General features: G+C 48.5%; 1 protein-coding gene and 1 long non-coding RNA gene across 5 annotated transcripts in view; one reads left to right on the top strand and one right to left on the bottom strand.

Moving 5' to 3' along the window:
* The window catches only part of SLC25A22 (solute carrier family 25 member 22), a 51,330-nt gene that overhangs the window by 20,824 nt on the left and 3,324 nt on the right, over positions 1–27,182 (bottom strand). Inside the window, exons 1-3 of one of the 4 annotated variants that reach the window (XM_064425122.1) lie at positions 20,166–20,186; positions 7,212–7,318; positions 3,059–3,184 (exon numbers count right to left, since the gene is read on the bottom strand). In XM_064425122.1, coding sequence (XP_064281192.1) covers positions 3,059–3,184; positions 7,212–7,231 — 146 coding nt within the window. In that variant the 5' untranslated portion in view covers positions 7,232–7,318; positions 20,166–20,186. Of the gene's footprint in view, positions 1–3,058; positions 3,185–7,211; positions 7,319–8,111; positions 8,136–12,482; positions 12,616–20,165; positions 20,187–27,182 lie in introns of those variants that run through there. The other 3 variants (XM_064425120.1, XM_064425121.1, XM_064425119.1) reach the window with 3 other exon arrangements.
* On the top strand, positions 20,791–27,079 carry LOC135303377 (uncharacterized). Its single transcript, XR_010364861.1, has 3 exons — positions 20,791–21,483; positions 23,644–23,723; positions 25,723–27,079. It is a non-coding gene; the product is annotated as an uncharacterized LOC135303377 (long non-coding RNA).

The following is a 27,182-nucleotide window of genomic DNA, read 5'->3' on the forward strand; positions in this document are numbered from 1 at the left end:
CATTTACATTCCCTCAGCTGAGATGGGAACCGCGTCAGCCTCTGAAGGTGCCGTTGTTGAGGCCTGAGCCCAGTTTCAATCCCTAATTCACAGGGGCTTGGAAACCCCTGGCTCACCCCGCACACGCTGTCTGCTTTCTAGAAACACAAAAGGGAGAAGTGTCACTGCAAGGGCTGTTTATCCAGGGTCCCCTGTGGTAAATGCACACGAGGTGCTCTAACAAGCAGATCCCCATCTACGCATTTTTAAATCTGTCTCTGGAAGGGAAATGAGAGGGGGTGAAACCCCCCATGCTGACTTGTTTGTCTTACTCTGTGAAATTCGACACGAAGCACACAAACATGAGATGACCTGAACACTCAGTCATCTGTGGCCTCCCACGCAGATTAAAGCATGCACTTTTAACACATCAACTCCCACAGCAGGCAGCAAGCACTCAGGCTCTTGCCCTGAGGAGAGTGCAGCAGGGTACCATGCTCCAAGGGGAAAACTGTCACCTTCCTTGTTGCACACACATTTACTACAAATGGCAAAACCCTGCAGAGCACTGAGCTCAAAGGCTTTTGAAGGCACAGACACACACACCCCTAGAAAATCCAAAGTCACACTTTGGGAAGGCTGCATAAGATTTCCTGGCAGAGTTTCCTTCTCTAGACAACAGCTGCATGAGGCTGGGATACTGCCTTTAGGATCTTTGGGAAGAGACAGGTACTTGCTCTAGCCATAGAGGAGGGAGAGGTGCACATGCATGTATGTGTAATAATTTAAGGAATAAAAGGCTCTTTAAGCAGTAATAAGAGAAGTGTGGCTGATGAAAACACAAATACATTTTTAAGAGACTGGCAACACAAGGAGTAAATTTCTTCTCAGCTCTGCAGTAGTGCTGAAGTGGAAGAGAAGGAAATACAGAGCTCACTTGAGGGCTTTATGGCCATACCTGGGCAAAGACTGCTCTAGAGTTATTTGTGAAGAGCCCATCCTGCACTGCTACCAGTCATGGCAAAGAGTTTCCTCTCTGCTGGGACTCCCTGAATCCTCTGGCATCTCATCTTTCACACATTCCACTCCAGCCCCTGCAACTTGGACATAATCATCTCCTTCCAAACAGCCCCTCCAACTCATCTGCAAGGCCCAGAAATCTCAGTGCACCTTCCTCCTATCCCTCCCATCAAGTTCTCACACTGCAATGTTGGAGGCAACACATGTTCCCTGAGCCAGTGATGCTGCTTTGAACAAGCCACAGCACGGAGAGGAGTGAGAAGAGCTGCTCCCCACCATATTCACACAGTCCTGCTGCATCAGGATAGAGCTTGCATGTCACTTAAAGCCCCTCAAACTGCAGCAGAACAAGATGCAGCCAAGGCCACATCCAGCTTTCTTCTCTCCCTGGAAAAAGAGAGCCAATAGCCCACTAAAATGATGCTAAAATGAAACCTCCACAATAAAATACCTGGGGCAGCACAGCCCAAAAGCCAAGCTCTCTCCCTCCCTCAGAAGTCCTCCAGTCTGTTTAAATCAAAAGGTTCCCCTGATCCCAAAGGTCTCTTGAGCCAAGCATAAGTAAGGCATGCTATCTTAAATTAAGAGAGCCAACATTTTAAAGGAACTTGCTGCCTTTCCTGGGTGTTCAGCAGACACCAGGTAATTGGTGTAATCAGGAAACCTAGTACTGATGGGCACACAGCATTTCCAGAAAAATAAGCCACTGTAACAGGGGAAAGTTTCTTAGGAAAGCTCAGCCCTTCCTGTTCTTAGAAGCAACCAGTTCAAATACACAGGGTGAATCTTATGTATTCCTTAACAGCTCGTCATCTCACACCAGTTCCTGGCTATGGAGCTGACTTGCACTTGACTGCTGGAGGTTAAAAGCCTCTCACCTACCGAGCTCCTTTCCAGGCATGAGACATCCTGGCATGCATTCCCAAGGGGTGCCTACAAATTCTTCAACCCGCCTAAACTCCTCCTGCTGTCAGATCACAAGGATAAGTGATCCTCAGGGAGGTGAAGCAATCTGCAGAGGATTTGCATCCCCAACAAAAGGGGATGCAAAGCAATATGGGCAGCCACATCCTGCCAACAAGCCATGGCACACTGACAGTGCAGGGAGCACAGGAACTATCAAGGGAAGCACGAGAGCCTACAGCCTAAGCTCATGTCATCAGCTAGAGCAAGGAGGCACAGAGACTAAAGCCATCAGGACAGAGAGCACTGCCTTCCTATTCCCCCTCTGCCTCAAATTCTCCGAGCAGGAAAGAGGAAAAGATGGTGGAGGAGCAGGGAACAGGCTACACTAGTTGTAAACAAAGTGGTAGGAGGACAGGACATACCTCACCAGTCCCAGTCCCTTCTTCCCCTCAATACCACAAATTCTTTTGGAAAACTAAGGCCTGCCTCTGGTTCCCAGGATAAAGTATCTTGTGCTAAGTGTGGTACACATTCCCACAGCAGATATGCAGCCCTAAGCACCTGACACAAACTCCAAGTTAATTTGGTGGGCTGGATCCACTATTTCCTTCTTTTCCTCCAGGTGCAGTACCTGAGTTTTTTGGACACCGGACTGCTGGTCTAACTATAGCATGTGTCAGCCTGTGATCCTTCAAAAGGTCCACATGCAATGCTCTAGACTGGGAATGAGCAACTGCTTCCTCTTTTTAAAACTGACACAGCAAATGAAGGATCTCCAGTATCAGAGTAATGGAAACAGAACAGAGGCAGAAATTCCCTTGGGCACCTGAACAGCTCAGCAGACTCCTTGTGCTCAGGATCAGCATTCCTTGTGTTTTGGTTCTGAGCCCTGGAAGCAGTGAACACGCTGCTCCCAAGCAAGGGATGCAAACAGATGTGCCCTCTGCAGAGGACTTCTCTGCTCAGCTCAGCAGCCTCAAGAGCTGCTCCATTTGCTTTATCTGCTCTAGCACAGCTTGGCTCCAGCCTGTCCCCTGGCTTTCCTGAGGACAGCCCATTCCTAGAGATGCTGAGCTCACCTGACAGAGGTAACCAAGAGGAAGGGCTCCCGTGGAAAGCCCCGAGGGATGGTGCCCCTGTGGGCAGTACTCACAGGCTGCTGTACATCCGCTGACCATTCTGCTGGTTCTGCAGGCGAGTTTTTGCCAGGTCAATGGGAAATACACAGGTGACCCCGATCAGCCCAGCTATCCCTCCATTGATCAGCTTGGCAGGTAAACTGTAAGGGGATGAGAGAGAGAGAAACAAATGTCTTAGCACTGGTAATATCAGGGAAGGGAAAGAGGAAAGAGCTGAGCTCTCTTGCGTGACCAGAGTTAATGCATCGCTGTGAGACAAGGCTGTCAGTACACGGAAGCTCTCCCACAAAGCAAAGCTTGATTCCTGCTGTGTATATGGAGAGGCAGAGAAAGTAGCACATACCATCAGCACAAACCACTGATGAGTGGAGTTGAGCCAAACACCTAACCCACACATTACTAGGAGCAGGAAAAAATCCTGTTGCCCAGGACCTGGGGATTTCTGTTGTCCCTAGAGGAGAAAAGACTGAGTGTTGGACCATCTACCACGTGGACAGCCCTCAGTTAGGCCTGATGACATCCGAGCCAGCAGGTTTATTGACAAACCCTTTCCTGCAGCACAATCAGACCCGCAGCTAATGAGAGGTTCGTGATACATCAGCTGCTACCATCATGTGGGAATGGGCCAGCAGAAGCACCCAGCTGGCAGCCACGGAGCAGATGGCTGCAGCCACGGGAAACTGCTTCCAGACCCATCTCCTAGGGCCAGGGGAACACACACAAAGCAGCAGCCTGGCAAAACTACCGGGCTGGCAGCCTGCATGGCTGCAGATGTGGAGACGTGAGCTCATACCTCTGGGGGAAATCAAAACCTGGCTCACTGCACGTGCTTCCAAAGCACGGGGCTTTTCCCACTCCCCTTTGTGTTCCCACAGAGAATTCCTGCAAGTGGCACTGAGCGAAAGCCACATCAGCTAAACATCGGTTCCCAGCAAATTCAATTAAGAAAAATGTCCTGCACTTACATGCTCAATAAACCACTGCACACAGAGACAAAGAAAGCCTGTTTGAGTCAGCTCCCTCCAGTAAAGCACAGGATATGGCTCCCTGAACAGAGGATGTATCAGATATTAAGCTGGTGGCTGACAGCAGTCCTAGACTGCAGCTGGGTGAGCCTGCAAGGCCTATCCTCCCACCAGGGAACTGACACACTGCCTTCCATGGCGGTGACATGCTGCTCTGGATGCGGGACAGACTGCATTACCCTCTGGAAGCAGCAGTGCTGAGGCTGGCCAAAGCATGGTGGGGTGAAGCCCTGCCAACATCTTCCTCCCAACAGCACTCCAGAGCACTCTGCATCAAGGGGCAAACACAGAGAGATCAATAAGCAGCCATGCTTGAGGGAAAGGCTGGATATGGAGACTCAAGGTTTCAACTTGAAGGGTCCCTGAGGGAAGCAGACAAATGAGGGATGGAAAAAATACAAAAAATTTTGTCCACAAAGGTTAAGCATGATCTTGACACCTCAGGACTGACATAGCTTGACACACTCCTTTCAGCCTCTGCTGTCCTGCATTCAAAGCTTCTTCCTCCTCAACACCTGCCAATATAACACACACACAGCCCTAGGGCTGGCACAGCTGGAAGAAGAGGTGCCAAGGACTGCAGACAGATCTGAGCTCAGCCTACAGCTCCAAACTAGACAGTGCTGACTGAGATTAAATCAGCACAGCACTTCAGGAAGGCAGGCCCAAATCAGTGCCCAAGCTCAGTGCAGAGCCAGGTTTTCAGACCTCACCAGCTCCACACTGTTGCCTCAGGGATCTTTGTGCCACAGTCTGAGAACTGAATAGATTTGCCTGCAAACTCCTACACTCAACTTGTTCTCAGGACATGGGAAAATTTCAAACAGTAAGCTTCACGTCATTGTGCTCTCCTTATTTAACCCAGTTACACTGACAGAGGAGGTTAGAGACCAGATAAGTGTCCTAGGATGGAGACACCACGGAGAAGGAAGGTGTTTGAAGACAAGATCACCTCAGCCTCCCCAAATTCAGCTTTGAAGTCACTGTTGGCAGGTCACAGACAGTGACCCCTTCCAGCCTCAGCACTGTCATCGCTTCTCTAAGTGTCCCTGAAACAGCTGGGACAGGCAAGCACTTGCCTTTCTCAACCTGTCCAACTGTGAAATCATCCCAGGGTTTATACCAGGTGGGACTGAGACACAGACATAAAGGTCCTGCCTGCTGCTACTGTAAGTGCAAGAGATTCCCTAATTTCAGCCCAGACCTCAGCAGTAAAGGGGAATCATCTGATTACCCATCTTGATGGGCAAGCCAAAAATTTGAGGCTGCAGACAGTCTCTCCCTCTGCCTGTGGGGGAGAAACCCTTGCTCAATACTCCCATCACACCTGAATCTGACCATCCACATTTCCCCATCAACACTGCAGGGGGAAACTAGAAGGGATGGACACGGGGCAGTATGCAGCAAGACACTAAGTTCCACATGCACTGCAGAAATGCAGTGCCCTTGATCTCACTATGCAGCAAACCACTGCTGTTGATTTTAGTCAATCTTGTTCTATTAGGGGGTGACAGAAACAAATCTCCTCCTTGGCTTGGCTGCCTGTGATCACTGCAGACATGTGGTCCCATCGACTGGATGAGCAAAGCAGGAGAGGTGAGGGATTTGAGGCACAAAGAAGAACACGAGACAAAGACCATTGCACCTGAATCAAAAGCTTTTTCCCCTGTGACTGAGTCATCCCACTTCACACATCAGTGCTTTCTGCTCTCTCAAGGGATAAGAATCCACTGTGCCTGGTCTCTCTGTCCTATTTAGCTTCTGCACAGCTACTGCCTCTCACTACCTACGTGTGCAGGGCTTAGTGAAATGGGGACAACGCTGGCTAGCATGCAAATGAAGCCATTTGCTCAGTTCAATACAAGAAGGGATCCCAGTTCTCCTCTTCTAGTGCTCCTCCTCTGCCCTTTTAACTAGTCCCTGTAGCCAGCAAGCTCCTGCTCACACTGCCAAGAGCACACTGGAGGAGCCAGGGCACATCTTGTAGGACACATCTCCGCTTCCTTCAAAATACCAAGCTTCAAACAGCCACAGACGTCTGATCACTTTGCTTTGCTGAGGTTATCGGGAGCATAGACCTGCCAGGCCCCATGGAGGTGAATCTCAGCATGCCCTTCATGGGTGTGTTGGAAGAGTTCCAAGTGCTCTCCAAACTGGGTAGCGGATGATGGCCAAATCTAGGCACACAAACACTCTACAATGCTGTATTTTATCAGCACAGCTCAGGACTGTTTACATTTGCAGAAGACAGGCGTACAGGAAGATATCCTAATCATGGCAAATGCTAAGAAGGGGCAGCCCTCTTGCCCACAGCATTCAGGCACTGCTAAGTCCTGTCCCTCTGTCACCATGTTTCATTCAGCCACTCACTCCACCTGTCCTGAGCTTGCAGCCTGGAAAAATAGATGTTAGAAAAGCAACATGAAAAACCCCACAGGAATCCCACAGCATGCAGGAGTCGCTTAGCTGGGGAACTTCACAAACAGCAGAAAGTTAAACCCATGTGGAGGACTGTGCAATCCACCTGACACAGCTCTTAGGAAGCAAAGGATAGAACTGTGTCTACCCTTTCATTTCATGAATCCCAGTTCATTTCCAGGGAAGAAGACTCAAATCCAGTCTTTACCAGAACCAATACCCTTAAGTTTCCACTGTGCAATGATTAAGTGTCCTTAATCATTGTTGGTAGTTCATATTCCTGCTATCATTCAAGCCTTGACTGTCTGTAGAGTAAGGGCACAAGGCTGCACAATGCTATGTGGACTTTGTCATTACAAGTACTGCATCCTTGGCTGGTCAAGGACCTGGCTTTGCTCCCTTCATGCCAGTAGCTGAAGTCAGCAGGTCAGGGTGACCTTTGAAAGAAGAAACAAAAAGGAACAGATTCATGCAGGGTAGAAAGAAAAAGGCAATGAGAATAAAGAACTGAAGAAGCAGACATGTGACAACATGGCAGAGACACAAAATAAGAGAAGGTTCAAAAAAAGCAGGTAAGAAAGGAGAAGAGAAAGAATCAAAACTGTTTAAGGCTGGAAGAGATGATCAGATGATTTCCTCCAACCTCCTAGGTCCCAAACGAAAATAAGTTTGAAAGACTTTAAAAGAAAAACCTAAAGCACAATTTAAAAAAATTAAAAGTTACCTGATCTGTTTATCAGCCATTTAATTCAAACTTGATCTTGTTAAGAAATGAATCTGTTCCTTCCAATCGTTCTTTTTCAGTCACGTCTTTCTCACTTCAGTTTCTTCCTGGGAAAGGACAGAAAGACACCAAGAACACAAAGTTGAGACACTTACACTCTCCTTAAAGCTCAGAGGCTACTTGGCAGCAGGCTGTAGAGTTAGGACAGCTGAGGCACAAGTGACTTAACGGAGCACCTGATCTCCTCAAAGAGGAGACTGAGCTCCAGAGGGAGCCTTATAAACGTACGTCTGTAAATATAAATATACAAGGACAAATGGAGGGAAGAGTTGCCAGGTTCATCAGGTTCTAGCAGCACATGAGCATGAGAAAGGGCAGCAGCCAGGCAGGGCACAAGCTCTGCCCAGAAGCCAGGACAGCCATGTCTGTCACTACTCTCCAACTTCAGAGAGCATTTCACACCATACCACGCACATCCCCAACCCTCTGCAGGTCCATCCAGCCAGCCCAAGAGAGTCAAGTGTCATCACAAGACTCTTTTAGCACTTCCCTTCAACACACACATGCTGTGTCCAAAGGACAGCTTTCAAAACACTGCTCCTCCACAGGTTACTATCCTTCCCCTATTTCGGAGCTTAAACAGACAGCCCATGTTCAATCTCGTGCCAACATTGCTTTTCAAGCAATGCCTCTCCCTCCCCAAGCTATTGATGCCACTTTGCCCTTTGGACTGCTCCTTTCAGCTCAGTGCCAGACTGCAGCAATCAGTTGTCTCTAACACTCTTAATTGTTACTGTTTAATGACAGCTGTTAGAAGTCACCACACAAAGAAATCTGGACACCAGAGAAAATTTCAGAAGCGGACACAACTTTCAGCTTTCTGGACATTCATCTCCTCACCTACAGCCTGGGAATCAGATGCCCTGTGCTTTCTGCAGGTATCCAGCAGGATTCAGACAGCTTCCTCCCTCTTCCCATTCACTTGCCACCTGGATGCTGAGCCAGAAGCAAAGGAAGTACCTTTGCCCTTTCCCTCTGGAATGAAATTTGCTCCTTTACTGCAGATTTCCTAAGCCACACAGAATCTCACATCCAACAGAGGGGCTTACAGGCTGACACTTCTGCTCTGGAGATACCTCTGGCGCTCAGTGTATTCCTGAGAACAGAAGGTCCCTGGGAGTGTGAAGAGCTAGTGAAGGTGCAAACAGGTATAGGAAGGAGTTCAGGTCCCCCTCCTGTTATATCAAGTGCCAAGGACAGGACAGCATGAAACCATTTGTACAGTCCCACTCTTGGACAACATGAGACTGAAACTGCTTTTTCTGCAGCCCCACATTTAACTAGAGCTGGGAGACCACCACATGGAGCTCCCTAAGGAACGGCACTTATCCTCAAAACATTGCACATAAACCTCATCCACTGCACTATGCTGCTATACCTTCTGTGGCCCTCTTCAGAAAGATTACCTGATCCCAACTGATCTGTGGCTGCAGACCTTAAAAAGCTCCAGATCAGCTGAGTCTGAGCTTTCCAAGTGAAAATCACTTCCACCCCTCATTACAAGTGCTTTTATATGCATGTCCACAGAGCAGCTTGGTTTAGGTTAATCTAGTTTTCTATCAAATTAACCAGAATAAGACAAAAATATAAAAATATAGGAAGACCATATAGCTGTCTTAAACAAGTTGTGAATCGTGAAAACTCATTTGATAATGCCTACACCCTCAATATAAACTTGTGTTATTGAGACAGGCCTGACAAAATACATGCACCAAGTGGTCCTGACAGCCTGCTCCAAGCTCTGGTAAAACGCCCCCCTTGTTGCCTCTGCTGCACCCTTCCATGCAGAGGGGCATTCAGGAGGACAGCCATCCACCACAAAGGGCAACAGCAAGAAAAGACAGCAAGGCTGCCAATATTCACACAGCCAGGTAGCCAAAAGAGTGAGAGACCAAGATGACACAAATACATCACAGGGCTGTTTCTTACCTGCTGACACAAGTAGGGCAATGGAGTCCCTCTGCACCAAGAGGGACTTGGGACAGCTGAGTTTAGTTCTCTCTGGCCTTTTTTTCTTTTGACTTTTGGCTTCAGCTCCCCACCTGCCCAGTAACTACAGAGTCTTCCACAGCTGTCTGATCCAGTTGGAAAACTGCTGCTGCTTCCCACCAGGGAACCGATGCTCCTGCTGCAGCTGCACAGCAAGACAGGGTAAAAACAACCTTCCTGGGTTTAAAACTGGGCAAAGTTACAGGTTTCCTTGGTGCTGGCTGTAGAGCCAGCAAATACCAGGACTAGTATCATCTCCCCTAACAAAAGCCACTCAACTCATGGACAAGCGACGGGAAGCGAACAATGTGATCATTTTACAGCAGACACCAGCACTTGATAACTGTTTAAACAGCACCTGGCACTGCAGAGGCCTGAATGTCTGTGGCCAGGGGATTTTAATGAATTAAGGGATTTTAATGCAATGAAGTGGAAAGCTTATTTGAGCTCTGTTTGTTTAAACAGAGCTCCAACGAATGATCATTTGCAAAACAAACCCTAAGTCACCCCAAGCTCTATCTGACCACTTTGCTGTTATCTACAGAACTCCCTGATTCCCTTAAAAGAGGGTGAATGATGAAACCTCCAGTGGCCTGGTAGGGAGTTTCTGAGCTCAGCCAGACCCCAGTCACTTCCAAGGCAGGAAAATAGCTGCTATCGTTCTGCAGTCTAAGAGGGGGGGAAACTGGCTGGGAAGAGAATGCTGGGAATGTTATAGGACATTTAAAAAACAAATCCAGAACAATATTATACATTTAACCTAGAAATGAAAGAGATTAAATAAAGACCTAAGTATATCTTCCCTGGAACACAGTGCTCTCAGGAGCCAAAAACTGCACATAAAAGCAGGCAAGCATCTGCAGCCAAGCAGGGTATGGGTCCAAGGCTTCCTGTGGGAGAAGTGTCAGGGAGCAGGGTTTGCATCTTCCTAGGAAATCTGCCATCAGGACCTGCATTGGGGCAGCAGACAAGCCAGCAGCACCAAAAAGGTGCTACGCCTCAGAAAGTCTTTGTATGGTTAAACATCAGGACAATGGCACTGCTGGAACTGGGAACCTGCATAGTAAAAGGAACCTGAGGAACTCAGTTCCTGCTGAGGAACTGAGAGGAAACTGGCTTAAGAAGTGAAATAAGAGTCACCAGAGAGCCACCTGAAAGGCAAAGAGGCTGAGCAGCCTTCGTGGAAGGCGATCCTAAATTGAACATCCCATAATTAAGAGAGTGAGAACAGCATGGGAGTATTTCCTTCCTAGAGTGCTGTTAACACAGCTAGGCATGGATTAATGTCCCATTACTTGCACACCAGGACATCCCTTTTACATTTATTAAAATGATCAGGCAAATTAGTTTCAGAGCCACACGCACACCGAAGCAGTGCAAATGGCCTGAAGCTCATGCTGACACATAAATGGCCCAGGAGCCTCAATCCTGCCTTTCCCTTTTCTCACCCCCCAAAAGTCAGCTCCAGACAGTGACAGAACAGCCACACTAGAAGTACCACAGTGCAGTCCTGGATGTATCTAGTCCTCATGGCCTAAGCCAGCAGCAAAGTGGTGCTATTTTTCTCCCCTGCCTTGCCATACATCTCCCACACAAATCAGACAGTGAGGTTTTCTCCAGGAAGGCCAACCTTTGTATCTGCTCTCCTGATCCCATGGGGCATGAGGCTGAACTTTCAACCTCCAGTTTCTGCCTTATCACCTGAAGGAAAAGTGCTTACTAGAGAATCACAGCCCAGTGTGAGGCATGGAGGGGAGCATACAGACCTCATCTTGTCTCATTAAAGCATCACACCAGTAAGCTTGGATTGGAGATACAGGCACTCAACATCTCCACAGGCCAGGACATTACTGGAGAAGAAACAGGTTAAACTTACCCACACGTCTCTGACCTTGCTGACTGCATTTAGTGCCACCACACTGCCCTACAGATGTGGGTTGCCACCTCTACTCCCAGATGCCACTGCTCTACCCCCAGTCTGAGCCAGGTACAGCACCCTCCTTCTCCTGCTCTTCCCCTGCCAGGCTGCCAGAGCCACGGGTGCCATCCTCCAAGCCAGACCACCAGCTCCCCCAATCCTGCCAGCAGCATCCCCCAGCCTCCCAGAGGCCAGCTCTCTTCTGCCCTCTGCCAGCACTCCCATTTCCAAATCCCCTCCCCAGCAGCCCCAGTGCAGCTGAGCACATCCTCTCAGGCCCAGACTGCTGCGCATGCTGATTTATCTGAGCACACACAGGCTGCCGGTTTGACAGAAAACCTTTAGCACATGTCAGCTGGTGCTGTGGCCGAAGAAAGCAAATCTGTCTTTTTCCTACACCCAAACGTGTTCCCATCCCTGACTTCATGCCAGCACAAATGTTTGTGCCGGGCAGTCAGACAGCAATGAGACAGAACTGAAGGCCAGCACATGCTGGAGCTGTCACTGACAGCCAACTTCTAAACTACAACCTTGACTTGAGAATAAACAGCAGAATGCAACGTCAGGACTCCTTCCACATATTTCTATTTGTCTTGAGAGCAGACAAACTCAAAGCCCCAGTGAGAGAAGGTGATGTCAAGAAACAGGGATGAAGGTGAGCAGAGGAAACAAAGCTGTGCCAGCATCCATTGTGTCAGGAGGACACTGCCATGCAGCCATTCGCAGTCGGGGATGGCAAGGGGAAGGAATCAGCAACAAGTACCTGCTGGGAGAGGAGAAACCCTCTGGGATCAGCACACTTCCCTTCACAGCACAAATGCATCTGACGGTGCGGACACTGCCAAATTTTGTTAATGACAGGAGCAAAGCTGTCATCACAATAATGTTTAAGGAGTACAAAATAAACCTGCAAATATTTCCTGAGAGAAGCTGCTTTCTAGATGCATGACAGGCACAAAGTGCACAAGGGACCTGGCACCAGGTAATATCACCTGGGGAGAAGCTATCAGTTTGGCTCTTGCCTGCTCAGGACAGTTTGGGACAGAGGGTTTAGAGAAAATAGGTGGCAGTTTAATCTGCTACCTGCTTGCCTTTAGGCCCTTGAAAGCAGGGACAGCCATGAATTTCCTTGCAGGACCTGGCAAGGCATTAGTCCTCAAGAAAACAAAGCAGCTCTCAAACACGCTGGTGAATGCTCTCCACAGTCACAGAGTGTCACCTCTGCAGCTGCACAGGGGACAGCACAGCCCCTTCACACCATTCTGCCAGCAGACAGAAGCCCCGGGCTGCACACGCAAACTCACCTGCCTCGTGGTCAGCAGCCGGCTGCACCGTACCACACCGGGCTGTGGAAGCACCAAGCCAAGGCAGTCTTCCCCCTTGCCTCAGGTGACAAAAGGCCAAAGTACCAGCAGGGAGGTGCCACGCCAGCCGCCTGCACCATTGGCTGCTCGCACCCTCTGGGGACAGGCTCAGTGGCACAGCGCCCTCTCAGCTGGCAAGGCACAGGATGCAGAGCCTCAGCAGGCAGGGCACTCCTCCCTAACAGCCCTGCAAGGACTCTCAGCTCCAGCAGTCCCGTCCCATGCTCCACAACTGCCCTCTGTCTCGTGCAGCTTCCCTCAGGCTGGTCGGGATGGGTGCCCCCCACCCCCTCCTATCACCGTGAGAACAGTGAGGCTGGCACCCTTGCAAAACTGCAGGCAAACTCTGCCCCCATACCCAGCCTGCACTCCCCCTGCACACTGGGGAGCCTTAACTGCATGCTGAGAGACCCCGTGATGAGAGAACGCCTCGAAACATCTCCCGTGTGCCACAAAGGAACAGGCGAGTTCCCTGGCTGGGGGCGTGCTGCAGAGGTGTTTGGCTTTGCAACTGCAGGTGGTGCAGTACAGATTTACCTGAATGCCCACAGAGGGGAAAAAGAGGAACAAAACTCTCCATTAGCAATGAGGACTCCTGAGCTCGCATTCCAGCTCCATCACTGACTTGCCCTTCACCTACAGAAGGATTTCAAGCCACAGTTGGCAGCCTGATGAACACCCCGTGTCTATGACAACATTCCAGCCTAGGAAAAAAAAAAAAACCTCGAACAAAAACAGTCCAACATCTTAGCAGACATACTTACTCACCACATCCAAACCAGTACAGTCACCCATAATACTGCAACAAAGAGGATTTAAACAGGGCCATGATGGAAGTGTCACCGGGGACAATCCCTCAAGCCCTTGGGACCACAGCAACATCCTGCATTCTGCATGCACACAATTGCAACTATCCTCTCCACCAGGATTCATTTGAGACTACAGGAGATTCACAAAACAGTAGTCAAGATTTGCCAGCTGCCCTCAGTCCCCAGGGCCACCTCCTTGCAAAGCAAAGGAGTTACCAAAGACATCAGGCAGAGCCTTGACTGCTCCTGGCAGCTGCCCCTCTGTCCGCCTGGTCTCAGGCACACTAGGAAAAGCCAGCATAGCTGCTGACTCCAAAGCAAGGATCAAAGTGACTGGAGCAGCAGGTATCACTGGAAAGCAAGGGGACAAAACAGCAGGGAAGCAGGTGGGGAACTTCCTGCCTCCAGGCAGTAAGAGCAGGAGGAACACACCCAGTTTTCCTACTCCCTCCCCTTTCGGCTCTCCATCCTGCTGGAAACAGAGGCTGGTGCCCCACTCCCAGTACAGCAGCATCATGCAACTTTGCCTGCTGTGTTGAGAATCTTTTGCAGTAAGTACAGACAAGAAGACAACAAGCACCTGCTGTAACCTGTGTGAGAGCTGAGGCTTGGAGCAAGGCCTCCAAAAGGCACTGTGAGCAGCAAGAGAAGTGCCTTCCTGACTTGGAGAGCATCTCCAGGCCAAAAACCCAGCAATTTACTTAGATTAGAGCAGAAGCCATTTCCCTATTGCTTAACAAAAGGAATCCCATGGAGGCCTCTTCTTGCATCAGCATGATCCCTTTAACACTGAGATGCCAAGCCATCTGCCAAGACAAAAAGACTTGGGGAACAGGCCTGTGCTGGTCTGGAAGGAACACCAGATACACCCTTCGACTCTGCCTGTCTTGGGTAACTGCCCTGGATCAAGAGACAGAAAGCTAATGCTCATCTGGAGGCTGGGCATGGTTATCAGTGCTGCAGCACACCAAAAGGCCCCAATACCTACCTGGGATCTGTCATTCTAGGGGCTGCTCTGAGCTTCAGTCAAGGAAAGTCCCTGCCCTGGAGATTTTGCAACTGAGCTGCAGGATGGGATGAGTAAGGACAGCCCTTAGGAGAAGTGACTCACCCAGGGCTCACATGGGAAGTCTTGGTATCAAAGACATTGGAGATAAGTTGAAAGAGCCGGAGGGAAGGTTTCAGCAGGACAAATGAGCTTGCAGATATCTCATTGAGAACACACTGCTCCACTGAAGGACAACGAAGTAAAACTCTTAAGGCAGTATCTTCCCTCACAGGAGAGAGACAACAGGTCTAAAAGTGCTCACAGTCCCCCTGGCAAGACAGAGGGGAGCAAAGGAAACCCAGGGGAGCTCCTGGTGCTCTTCCCATCTCAATCTCTCAAAAAGGCAACTGGGTCAAGTCTCAAAAGACCTGGCTCTTCTGCTCTGCACAAATGCCACATCAAGCATGCTGTCCTGCTGCCCTGTCACTCCTCTGAACACTTAAAACACAAGTAACAAGCCTCTAAATTTAGGACAACTACTCATGCTCAAAGCAAACTGTCTTGGAGTAGGTGCCAGAGGGCTGAAAACCCTTTCCATGCATCTCTTCATGAAATCTTAAGTGATGTGGTCATACAAGGCCAGGGCATGACCATAGCAAAAATTCAGGCCCAGCACTCGCTTGAAAATAGCGGTGGATTCCAATCTTTGGTCTGTAGAAACCTGCAAGTCCCTCCACCACTTCAAAAGGATCTGTAAGAGGTACCTATAGAAAAGGTAATCCATATGCAAATACAATGAAATATACATATATAGACTAATATAGATAGATATATATATATAGACATATATATGCATAGCAACTTTTACATCAAATGATTATTTAAATTAAGATTATAATGGGCTAAGTTATTCTGCAGCTGCAGAGCCAGCAGTAGAAGCACAAGCTAACTGACAGACAGTAAAATGGGCTGCACATGATCATACTGGTGTACAAGCAAGTGCACCTTGGATGTTACTGGACAAACATTAAGTGGGTGCTCATTGCCAGTAATGCCCCTTTCCAAGGGCCACCTGAGAAATCATGTCACATGCTGAACTGATGCAATTCTAAATATTTTTAAATCCACCTCCCTCTGGATCTGTTTTTTATACCAGGTTTTATGAAATTACAGCTTCAGAGACATGCAGCATTAGCTGGAGAGAGAAAACAACTTTGCTGAGCTTTTGGGAGTCTGGCAGATGGGAGACAGAGCAAGGAGAACGATTAAGAACTTACATACAGCACTCCTTTTCAATAACCTGTGGTGGTCAGCAAAGGCAGAGCCAGCTGACAGTGACAGACAGACAAACCCTTTGAACTGGAAGGACATAACATGGAGAAACTTGATGCAAATCCTTCTCTTGGGTGCTCTGCCAAGAGGCTGAGTAGAAAACAGTTCCCCCCTCCCAGTTTAGACAATAACCACCATAGACAAAGCAGTAATTAAAAACAACCAACCAAAAAGCCCAAGGGAAAGTTAAGGATTCTATCTCACCCAGTAGGAATGAGGTAGAGCACTGAGCTGAGGTCCTGGGGCCTGAAAAGGACCATTCATTCCCCACCAGCAATGAAACCAGGGCTACTGGCTCTCAGCTTTCTCTGCTGAAAGAAAGGGGTGCCAGTGACCCTGCTGGGAGGAATAAGCATCTTTTAAGGCCAAATTGCAGCAGTACCTCACCAGAGCAACACTCAACCAACCACAGAGCTGTTCCTGTTGGATGCCTTAAAGTGTATAGTCCTGGGATGGTGCTGGTTCACTGTGGCCAAACTGGAGGCTGCAGAGGGGAAGCACAGACAGCTCAGGTCACTGCTGTGCCCACAGTGGACTCCTGGCAGCCCTGCCCTGGGGCTAGCATGGGGAGATGCTTGGTGGGCTGCTCTGCCAGCTCCATCAGCGCCCTTGCCACTGCCTGCTTCCGCCTGGATTGCTGGGGATCTTTTCTGCTCTCCTGGATTGCAAGGGATCTTTTCTGCTCTCTCTGTCCCTGTCTACTAGCTCAGGGGCCAGTTGCCCTATGGATATTCAGTTTTACTGGTAAAGACTGAGACAAAGAAGGCATTAAGCACCTCAGTCTTTTCCTCAGCCTTTATTGCTGTTTCCCCTGCATCCAATAAAGGATGGGGATTCTTTTTGGCCTTCTTTTTTGTTGTCAGTGTATTTATGAAAACACTTTTTATTACTTTTCACAGCACTGGCCAGATTGAGCTCTAGCTGATCTTTTGCCTTTCTAATCTTCTCTCTACGTGACCTAACAATGCCCTTGTACTCTTCCTGAGTCACCTGCCCCTTCTTTCAAATGTTGCAAACCCTTTTTCTACCCGTCTTGGTTCCTGCAAAAGCTCCCTGTTCTACTAGGCTGGTCTTCTCCTGCTGACTCATCTTTTGGCACATCCTGCATCTTTAAAATTTCCTTCTTAGTGTATGTTCAGCCTTCCTGGACCCCCTTTGCTGACCTCCTTCCTTACTGCACCAAGAATTGAAAACTCTGTAATTTCATGGTCACTGTGCCCCAGACTGCCTCCAACCACCACATCTCCCACCAGCCCTTCTCTGCTTGTAAACAGCAGGTCTGGGAGGCAGCAGCCCTGCTGGGCTCTCTGACCAGCTGAATCAGAAGTTGTCTTCCACACAGCCCAGGAATCTGCCTTCTCTCTGCTATGTCAAGCTTCCAGAGGACATCAAGCCTCCCCCAAGAACAAGGGCTGGCAATCACGAAGCAGTTGTTCACAGAATAATTAATCTGTCTCTTCATCCCGGCTGGGTAGTCTGTAACATATTCTCCCCAAGGTGTCTGCCTTGTTAGCCTTCCCCTGATTCTCACCCACAGGCACTCAACCCTATCATCACCACCCTTGAGCTCTCAACAGTCAAAACACTCCCTAATAAGACAGTCACTGCCTCTCATTCCTTGACTGTCCCTTCTGAAGAGCACATAGTCATCCACTGCAGCACTCCTGCCATGGCAGTCATTCCACCGTCATGGCTTTCCTGCTGCCACGCTCCCTCACAGCCTCTTGTGCACCTCCTCGCTGGCAGAGCATGGGAAAGTGAAAAGTCCTTGATTTAGAGTGAGTAGTACTTAGCAGCAACTAAGATATCAGCATGTTATCAACATTGTTTTCATGCTAATTTCAATACACAGCACTGCACCAGCTACTAGGAATAAGATTAACTCTATCCCAGACAAAGCTACAACACTGGATAAAAAACCTGTCCTGAAAAAGCCTCCTGTCTTGGTGTGTACTAAGCGTTCCACAGCTTTGAGCCAGCATGAGCCAAGCAGTGTCCATTCCTGCTCCTGAAACAAAGGAAAAAGGAAGAGGGGAGGGAAATCACCATCTCTGGGCAGCATCTGAGTTACCCCAGCAGGTATTAATCTTCCCCCAGACTTTCTTTGGTTTTTTCTCCCCCCTGCAATATACCTGTTAGGAACTGCACATGGCACCCCTGCAGATCCTCACCTCACATGCCACTCACAGAGCCTTCATTAAAACATTGAGTTCTCCTGAGAAGAGGCTCTAAAAAAGTAGAAATTAAATTTATCTGCTTCAATCTGCTGCAGCAAGACTTGTGTGCATCCCTGGTCACTCCATGGAGGTCTCAGACTCGTGCTTCCCAGGAGGTCCAGGTTTTCAGCAGAGATGCAAGCCAGAAGAACTCACCATCTCTGCTGGAGCCTGGGGACTTGGTCCCCTGCCAGATGCAGCAAGAGGGGACATTATTACAAGTACATACACACTTTGGTCCCGTTTCATGGGGATTTTGTCGCCCCTTTGACTGTAACAACGTCATCTTCTCAATGATGTTCCTGCACAGGCTCATGATGGCCAAGAACACTTCAGGCCTTGCAAGCCCGAGCCCTTACTAAGGCAGAAACAGCAAACAGGTAAAATAAAAAGAGGGAATAGGAGCAGGCAGGACACCTGCATCTCACTCTGTTACTTGTAGGAAACCCGACCAAAACAGCACATGCACATCAGTTTTCCAGGACCATTCCTCCTGCTCCTCCTCCCAGCTTATGCTCACCACAAAGAGCACAACCTGTGATTATTGAAGAAGGAGGAAGAAGATAAATGCAGGACGTCTCCTGTGCATGCATAGTGGTTTTGGCTGAAAAAAGCCCCCAAAATGCTTAACTCACTAATTTTAGAATCAGTGCAGGAGTTTACTATCCCAAATGCAGAACTACTGGAACAGAGATACATATCACCATCCTGGACTCACAGACTGCATCATTCTGGAGTGGTGGAGCACAAACCCTCACCTGCAGCTTCTGTGAGAAAAGGAAGGAAAAAACCCAAAGTCAACAAACCCCCCAAACATCTGGTGGCAAACATCCTGGCAGCATTCAATGGAACCTAGCTAAGTGCTGTGGGCATGGCAGGACCCAGAACAGTAAAAGGAACCAAGGACCACAGTGCTGCAGTGAATGAAATTACTTGCAACTATCTTTGTCCTTTTACAAGAACCTTGCTCTTTTGCAGCCTCAAATACGAGCAGCGCCAGAATACACTAGCCACTTCCTCTGCCTCAAAATCACCAAGGGGAAATAGGGTAGGCAATGAAGCAAAATTACTATCAGTACCTAGCATATAACCTGATTGGAGCAGAGTTCAAGCGTGGGTTGCTAAAGTTTATTTCTGTAAATTTCCGCCTCCCAGTCTTGTGTCATATTTCGCTGATTCATTCTACAAATCCTTTTCTATCGACAGCGTAGAGCATAGGAAATATCCAGGGTTGGTTGTTTAGTAAACCTGCACTGAAAGTTCTTTTCCATCTACTGTGCCTGCTGCTAATTCCTTTCACAGCTCTGCCCAGTAATAAAAATACAACACAATAAAAGAGAACCGCACACATACACACCTCACCCAAATTTCCTCCATACTGGCTGGTCCTGAGTCACCACCAGTGATTAACTGTTGCCATGCACTAAGGAGGACACGGTTATTAAATTAATAGGGGCTGCTTAACCTGGCTACAAATATACATGAGTTCTTTGTGCCTTAGTGAGCTAATAAGGCATGTGCTAATTACATTAATTCAAACAAGCCCAGCATGCCCTGAGGGCAAACGGAGAGAAGGGTGCAGCAAACGCAGGCTTTTTCATAATAGCTGTGAGACAGCTATGAGTACTTGCCTTGACACAGCTTTTGGAGAAGCACAGGAGCGCTGCGGCTGGCACCCTACGGCTCATCAGCCCAGCTGCTGCCTGCTAAATGTGCACAATCCCTGCTCCTTCACCCAGCCCTCGGTGCAATGACAGGATCCTTTCTCCAAAGGCCAGCCAGCTTGTCTCTTCCTGTCTCTGTGGCCCAGAGCACACTGCAAGCCTTGGGATGACACCCTGCTGCTTTGGGACTGTGAGCCTGGGACCCTGCTGGCAGCCCCCTTCCCACATGGCACGAGCAGCCTCGAGCCCTGGAGCAGCAGCAAGGGCTGCAAGTCAACCATCATCCAGCTCCTCACACAGCCCCATCTCCTCCCCAACCCCAAAGTCAGCCAGGACAGCTCAGCCAGACAGGCAGCATGCAGAGCCTGCAGTGGGACCGTAACCACATTGGGCAATCCCAACACAACCCTAAACCTCTCTGGCAATGGAGGCAGCAGAAGGGACAGTTGCACCTCCCATGTCAAAATGGCAACAGAGACTTCAGAAACAGCACAGGCTGCAGCAGGGAGAAGGAACGGGACAGCAGGGGAGAGACACACAATCCCAGCAAGGTTCTGATACACTCAGAGAGGAGCCTCCCATACCTCCAGCCCAAGGATAAGCAGATCCCTAACCTCTGTCACCCCTGGAGAAGAAGGCTCAGCATCAGCTATGTTCACTCTGAGGTGTCTGCTGGGAACTGTCACGTGTCACTTCCTGGCATGCAAGGGAAGGAAAGGAAGAGGAGAGGAAATTGGTCATATTTCTTGGCACCTCCAAGGACACAAGCCCACCAAGCACTTTCTGAAGGATGTGCTTTTCCTGTAAGCACTAAGGAACTGTGCTAGAGCAAAGATAAGGTGTTGGGTTTTTCTTCCCCCTCACTTCTTCCTATACTGCATGCATCTGGCAGCACATCTTAGGGCCATCCTTAACAGATGTGAAAAGCCATCACCTTTCTCTGGCTGCTATGCTATGTGAATTTTAAGTCTTATAAAGGCACGATGCTGTCTCTCTGCAACAAAGAGAGAATCTACAACCAGGTACCAGGTGAGAGCCAGTGCCACGGAAGAGTAGCACACCAACATTTTTTCTGCACAAAGAGGCACTGGTACAGGCTCGATGCAGTCTTGACGGTGTGTTGGCGGAGAAGGTGCAAAGATTTTCATGAAGGGAACAGTACCAGGGATTTTCAGCCCCTGGAAAATGCCACATTATTTACTTTCCCAGCAGAAACTGTGGATACTCAACTACTTGTCCATCATTAACTTCAGATTACTGCTCTTCCTTTCCCCAGCAACTCAAAGAACTGACTTTGGACGAGGCCTGCTCCCAGGTCACATGTAGCTGTGAACACACAAATGCTTGTGTTGACATAAGCAGAGAGGCAAGAGTGGAAGCAGGGCTGTTCCTCTTGGCAGCAGCCTCCAGCAGCTTGCTGAGTGCACCGATAAAGTAAACCAATATACAACAATAAAACAGAACAAGAATCCCTCCAGGGAAGCCTGGGAGATAAGAGCTTCTGGGCCCTTAACAAAATTATTTAAAAGGCCTAATAACCCAGAGCCCTGTGGGTCTGTATGTCAGCTCATAGCTGTCACTCCGAATTCCCAAAGAGGGACTGTTGAGCCTGGCTGGAACTGCATCCCACAAACACCGCATCCTGTCCCTGTAGCAAAGCCAGAGTGCACCGAGAGCATCAGCCACGGACACGGGAACCAACACTAAAATATCACAGGTGAATGAAGCAGGACCTCAGGGTGTGAAAGGACAGATCCTTGCGGCATCACCCTTTGGCTCCACCTAAGGCAAAGTGACAGAGAAGCCTCGAGCAGGAGCCACCACTCAGCTGCCTACTAGAGCCAAGGCATTTTGTACAAGAGACCAGACATGGAGAATTGACAGGAAAACAAAAGGACATTTCCCAGCCTTCCAAACACTTTGCAACAGCAGGTAGAAACCCCTCTGAAGAACAAAGCTTATCTCATTACTTCTCAGTGCCAAAGGCAGAATTTCACTAGTGCTCCCAGTGCACTAGAAGAAATGCCAGTTAAATGTCACGTTAGTCAATATTCCTTGCCTCTTGGCCACAGGACACTGCTGCTGCCAGTCCCTTTGCTGTGGGGGTATGTGAACACAACTGCTCCCCTCTTACATTGCCAACAACCCTTCTTGCCTCCCACCTCAGCCGTTTTGCTTATGCCAAAACTGTTCAGATCACAGCAAAATGGTTCCTTGCTAAACGCACATCAGCAGCCCCACATGGGTCATGCTGCTTCTGAAGAGGTTAGCAGCTCCTCCAGGGAAACTCATACACCCTCTGTGACAAGCAGAGGAACTGTCAAGGGGACCACAACAACTACCTGATGGCTCAGGAGTCTGTGGCATAATCCATTCACCAGTTCCCTGCTCACCCAGAGTGCTGTGAATCAGCAGGCTGCAAGGCAGGCAAGGCATTCCCAGCAGGAAGACAATGTATTTTGGAGGCTACAGACAAATGAAAACACATCCAGTCCTGCTCAACTAAACAGTGCAGGGAGATGGGTAACACAAGAAAGGAAAAATAGGAAGAAGTGAAGTATATCAAACTTGGAAAGTTATTTGCTGAACATCAAATGTCTCACCTGGCTACTCCATATGCACAGAGCAATGCTGCTACCTGACAGATGCATCCACAAGATTTACCTGACACATCTTGCACTGCTTAAGAATTAGACCTGTTTTCAAAAAGTTTCCAAACGAAAACCACTCCTGAAGGGCACCTCACAACTCTGCTCTAATTACCACCTCTGTCTCACAAGAGGGCATGGCAGCAACAGCAGGCAACAGTAGACACAAGGAATTGTCATGTCAGTGAGCAGTGGAACAGGCTCATTGCGTTGGAAGGCTAGCAACAGTTTGGCAATGCAGGAGCTAGACACACTGTTCTGCTCCAGAGGTGCTTGGACAAGGACTTCTGGGCTCCAATCCATAACCCAGCTGGAGCCAGCTGTGACAACTGACATGGGAACCTGCCTGCCCCAGAGCAGAGCCCACCCCAGACATGATGCAGCACTCTGGGGAAACAAGTTCTCCCTCCCCTGCAAGAGCAGTGATTTCATTGGAGAGAGGAAGAGGGGAGGCTGGCTACAGCAGAGTTCATCAGGGTTCCCAACCATGACATGTAAACCCTTACCCATGCCCTTTCAAGCTGCCAGCAAGTTTGCCAGCTCACATATATGCACAGGTGTGTCCAAACAGCACATGCCCTTTACCGCAGCTGATCCATTTCTTTTCAGCTCCACACCACCTCAGTTTGCACTGACACAGGTCTAGGACACTGCACCAGCACTAGGGACAGCCCAGAGCCAGACGACCCTACGGCCTTCCTACACTCTCAGCCGTGTGCCAAGCAGGATCTCACAAGCTGCACAGCAGCTCTGCAGCCTATTCCCACAAGCTGACTCGGTGTGTCTGCAAACTGCCTCACCTCCACCAGACCAGCCCGACGAGCGGGCACAGCTGAACCTCACCGCAGGGAAGACGGGACCTGGCTCGGCATGGGGCCCTGGCAGAGCCACAGCCACGGAGCCAGCGCTGTGCAGGTGCCTCCTGAGCGCCGGGGCCGTGGGAGCAGCCGGCTCCACTCCGCGAGCGTGCTGGCAGGGAACGCGCTGCACGCAGGCACGCGCCCACACACAGCTCAGCAGCGACCTGGCATTTCTTCCCCCTTCCCAAAGCCAAATTCAGACCATCTGTTGAAGTATTTCTGCAAATCATCCCTCTTTTGGGAAGGGCCGGGGGCTGAGTTTAGTTGTTTATATAGTGTCTGGCATTTCTGCAGTGCTTATCACTTCAGTATCCAAGCTATTTCCTTCAAGCTCTCCATTACTTTTAAAGAACCAGTGTGAGGCACCACAGAATCTACATTGTAAGTTCTGCAAAAAATAAAAAAGGGCATCAAAAAGACAACAGCTGCTCAGGTCATGCATACATTTAGCTGCTAACAAAGCAAGCGGGATAGCTCAGGAGAAAGGGGAAGGGCCAACACAATGAGTTTTATATCCTTTAAAAAAAACTACTATATTTACAAAATAGTCTTCATAAACAACAAGTGCTCCTCTTGCCTTACAGAGAAGAGCTTGGCTTGCCCAGGGCATGGAAAAGGAGGCCAGTACTACTATCCTTGAGAAAGCCAACACAAACTGAAAAAGGTAGGTGAAACACCTTGAAGAAGAGACCATTCATTTACTAGATCAGATCATACTTTCTGCCAACATCTACCATGGGCATTTTAAGTGGCAAACCCCTGGAGTACTGCTGTCTCATTGCATTGTAAGGGAAAGGATCAGAAACTTATTACTTACCCCAGGTCCTGCTCTAAACCTGTAGTAAAGGAGAAAGCAGGATCCAAATGCACAGCAAGCCCCCCACACAGCCTGTCCCTAAACCACAATTTCTTCTTTTTTATAAATCCCTAACTATCACATAGCAAAGAGAACAGCACTGAAGAGGGCACCAAACACGCTCCCAGTCAGCACATGGCCTTGAAGAAGGTGTTTTCATCCTGTCAGACCCATCAGGCAAGTGCCTGTTCCACTGTGTGGAGAAAAGGGAATTGCTCTTTTCTCCACACCCATTAAGGGCAGTAAGGTGTCAGACACCACAGTGACAAGGACAGAGATGCAGCAGCAGAAATGAAGATGGTCTGGCCCAGACTAAGCACACCACATGCTTTATTCCAGGCACTTATCCACACAAAAGCCAGCACTCATCCAGCTCGGAGCTCTCACAACACACAGTGAGAACAGTGCAGCCCCTGGTCAAAGCAAAAAGGCTTCACTGAAAGCTGCAGCTGAATTCAGAAGCTAAGGATCATGGCTACTGGACTTTCTGGCTTGATCCAAACCAATTGCTCACTTGCACAGCATCTCTTTCCTACTAATATCATTTACTGAAAGTCACCTACCTTTGTGCTCTAATTAAAAAAGAAAAGCACATAACTCTCTTCCCAAACACCTCCTCCAAGCCAGTTACTCAACTAGTGCAGAAGCATCACTGTCATATATAAGAGGGGACTATTTCCTTCTCCTTCCCTCTCTCCACCCTGTCCAAAAAGGGCAGCTATCCTTCTCACAGCTGGGACAGCTTTTAAATTGAGAGTATAAGCCCCAAACACAGAGTCAAAACTCCAGGTGGGGCAGGCACAGTCTTTGATGTGACTTAGTCATCTCCAGCTCCTGAAATTCATGCTATTTGGGGAAACTTAGCTGGGTCAAAACCAGCCTCTCTCCTGCTGGCTTCTGGGTAAGTGCCTCAGACACAGGAAAGAAAAAAAAATCCAGACAGCTCTCCTGATATGCCATATACCAGCATCAGTGCCAAAGGAAGGAGTAGGGCACAGGAGGGTTTGACAAGATGCAGTCACCCACCCACAACAGGACTACCAAAATGAGAACAAGCACCAGAAAAGCTTTAACAAAATAGAGTCAGAATGCATCCCTGTGAGCAGCTCACCACAGGCTGTACTAAATTATTTAATTTATGGAGTCTCTGTTGATCATAAACAGTAACCCATCATACTTCTTCTGATACAGAACAAGCATTGCTGCCTGGGTGCCTCTCCCTTCCCTGAGCATATAATCTCCATCTAGACAGCCCACCTACGGCAGAAAATGTTCCAAGTTTTTATATTTGCAGATGTGTAAGAGGAAACTGCCAGACAGAAATCCAAACCACCCAGAGTGACAAGGTCTTTTCATTAGGTTTGTCTGGGATTTTGCCTTGTTTTCTAAAGCTTTTGTACCTCCTGTTACTTTATCTTCACAATAACTCAAACTACCAGGCAATCAATACTGCAAGGTTAAAGCAACATCCAAGTTTGGCATTGGACAGCTCAATCCAACTCCTCCTTCCTGCTATCTCTGTGCTGGAAGGCAAACAGAGGAGGACAGGAAAATATTTATCTGCTGTTAGGATTAGCTGGAGCAACACAGTGATAGCTCTAGCAAGCTGCCACTGTTAGTTGGATATGGCCAAGTGACAGTCCCCAAAACAAGCAGGTACAGCCAGAGGACTCAGCCGTGCTGAAGGAGGATGGCTTCATTACATCATGGTGCCAGAGAAGCTGAAACACACGGCCCTGTTAGACCTCAGACACCCCTCTAGCAGAGAACAGGCACTTGCAGTCATGTTCTTGTTGTCTCACTGTAGTCAGACAGGACAACTGTCTCCAGCAAGGCTGGAGTCCATGCAGCCATTTATGAGGAATGCACCATGGAACACAGGCATGGTGTTCAACACATTCAAGAGTAACAAATAAAACCAATGCACTGCCTGCAACAGGCAGCATCTCTAGTTCATTTGCCATGATAAGTAATTGACAATTCCGTGTCTCCCAACCTGTAGTAGTGCAGATGTTTGGTCACTTCTAAGAGAGCCTGAATATACAAACATGGGCATTGAAGCAGGCTTTTGCATTTCCTGAAAACACAGTTAAGGATTTAGGGGAATGCAGTTAAGGATTTAGGGGAATGCATCATGGATGTAAAAGGAATAATTACCAGTCCTTATGTACCTGCAGTAGCAGAAGGCAGAATGCTATGAACAGGCAGATTCTCAGATTCTTCCCCATCCTGCACTCCTGTTGTGGAAAGAGCAGTACAGACATTTGTCCTACACAGCACTGCAGATTTTAACAGGACAGCAGGTGGGAGAAAGACAGGTCCAACTGGAAGCCTAACAGGACATTAACAAACTTGTAAGTGACAGGCTAAATAGGCTGTGGGACCAGACTCTTCCTGTTGCTTGAGGGCTCCCACATGATGCTCAAACTCAGCTGGTGCAAACTAAATTTGCTCCACTGTCTGCCAGAGCTGTATCAACTTACTGCAGTAAAGGGTGAAGGTGCTCAGCTCTGGGACACCACTGACAGGCCATCAGCTGCACAGAAATTTCATTCTAGGGAAAAACAAAGAAACAAAGCAAAAAAACCAAACCAAACCAAACCAAAACAAAAAACAACAACAACAACAAAAAAAAACCAACCAAACAAAAAACCTAATGAACAAAATAAACCCAATGAACAAAATAAACCCAAAACAAAACAAAGAAACAAAACAAAACAAACAACAGGAGGGGAAAACACTGCGAAAAAGGAAGGCCAGGATGAAATCAGGCTTAGGAAGAAATACCTCTCTGTTCTGAAACAGCCTAGAAAAGGGGAAACTATAGAAACTCCCTTCACAGTGCATTCTATCATAACACACATGAACTGCATCACTCAGGATCATTTCTCCCAGCCATTCCAAACCTGGTTTGGTTACACATCATCTCCCCAGGCCAGGCTCTCCTAATAACAGAATAAAAATATTTTGCATTTTTCCAATCCTTTTCCTTTCCCCTTGGGGCCCAGTTCAAAGCTCTTTTATGTCATTCTGACAGCACAATATGATTTTAGGCAGATAAACCCAGCCCATTAAAAGATACACCCTGTGCAAGACATTTTGCTGGCACTGGAAAGTTGGCAGTGCAAAAGATTTGCAGTTCCTTGCCTGCAAGTGAGACCAGGGATCAAGTGACAAAAGCAAAGAGTGGTGTGGAACAAGGCAGACCTGCTGCTAGTCAGCACCAGGGGACACGTGTCTCTCTGCAGTTATGGCCAATGCTGCTAA

Source organism: Passer domesticus, chromosome 6 (assembly GCF_036417665.1).
Source record: "Passer domesticus isolate bPasDom1 chromosome 6, bPasDom1.hap1, whole genome shotgun sequence".
Lineage (NCBI taxonomy): Eukaryota > Metazoa > Chordata > Aves > Passeriformes > Passeridae > Passer > Passer domesticus.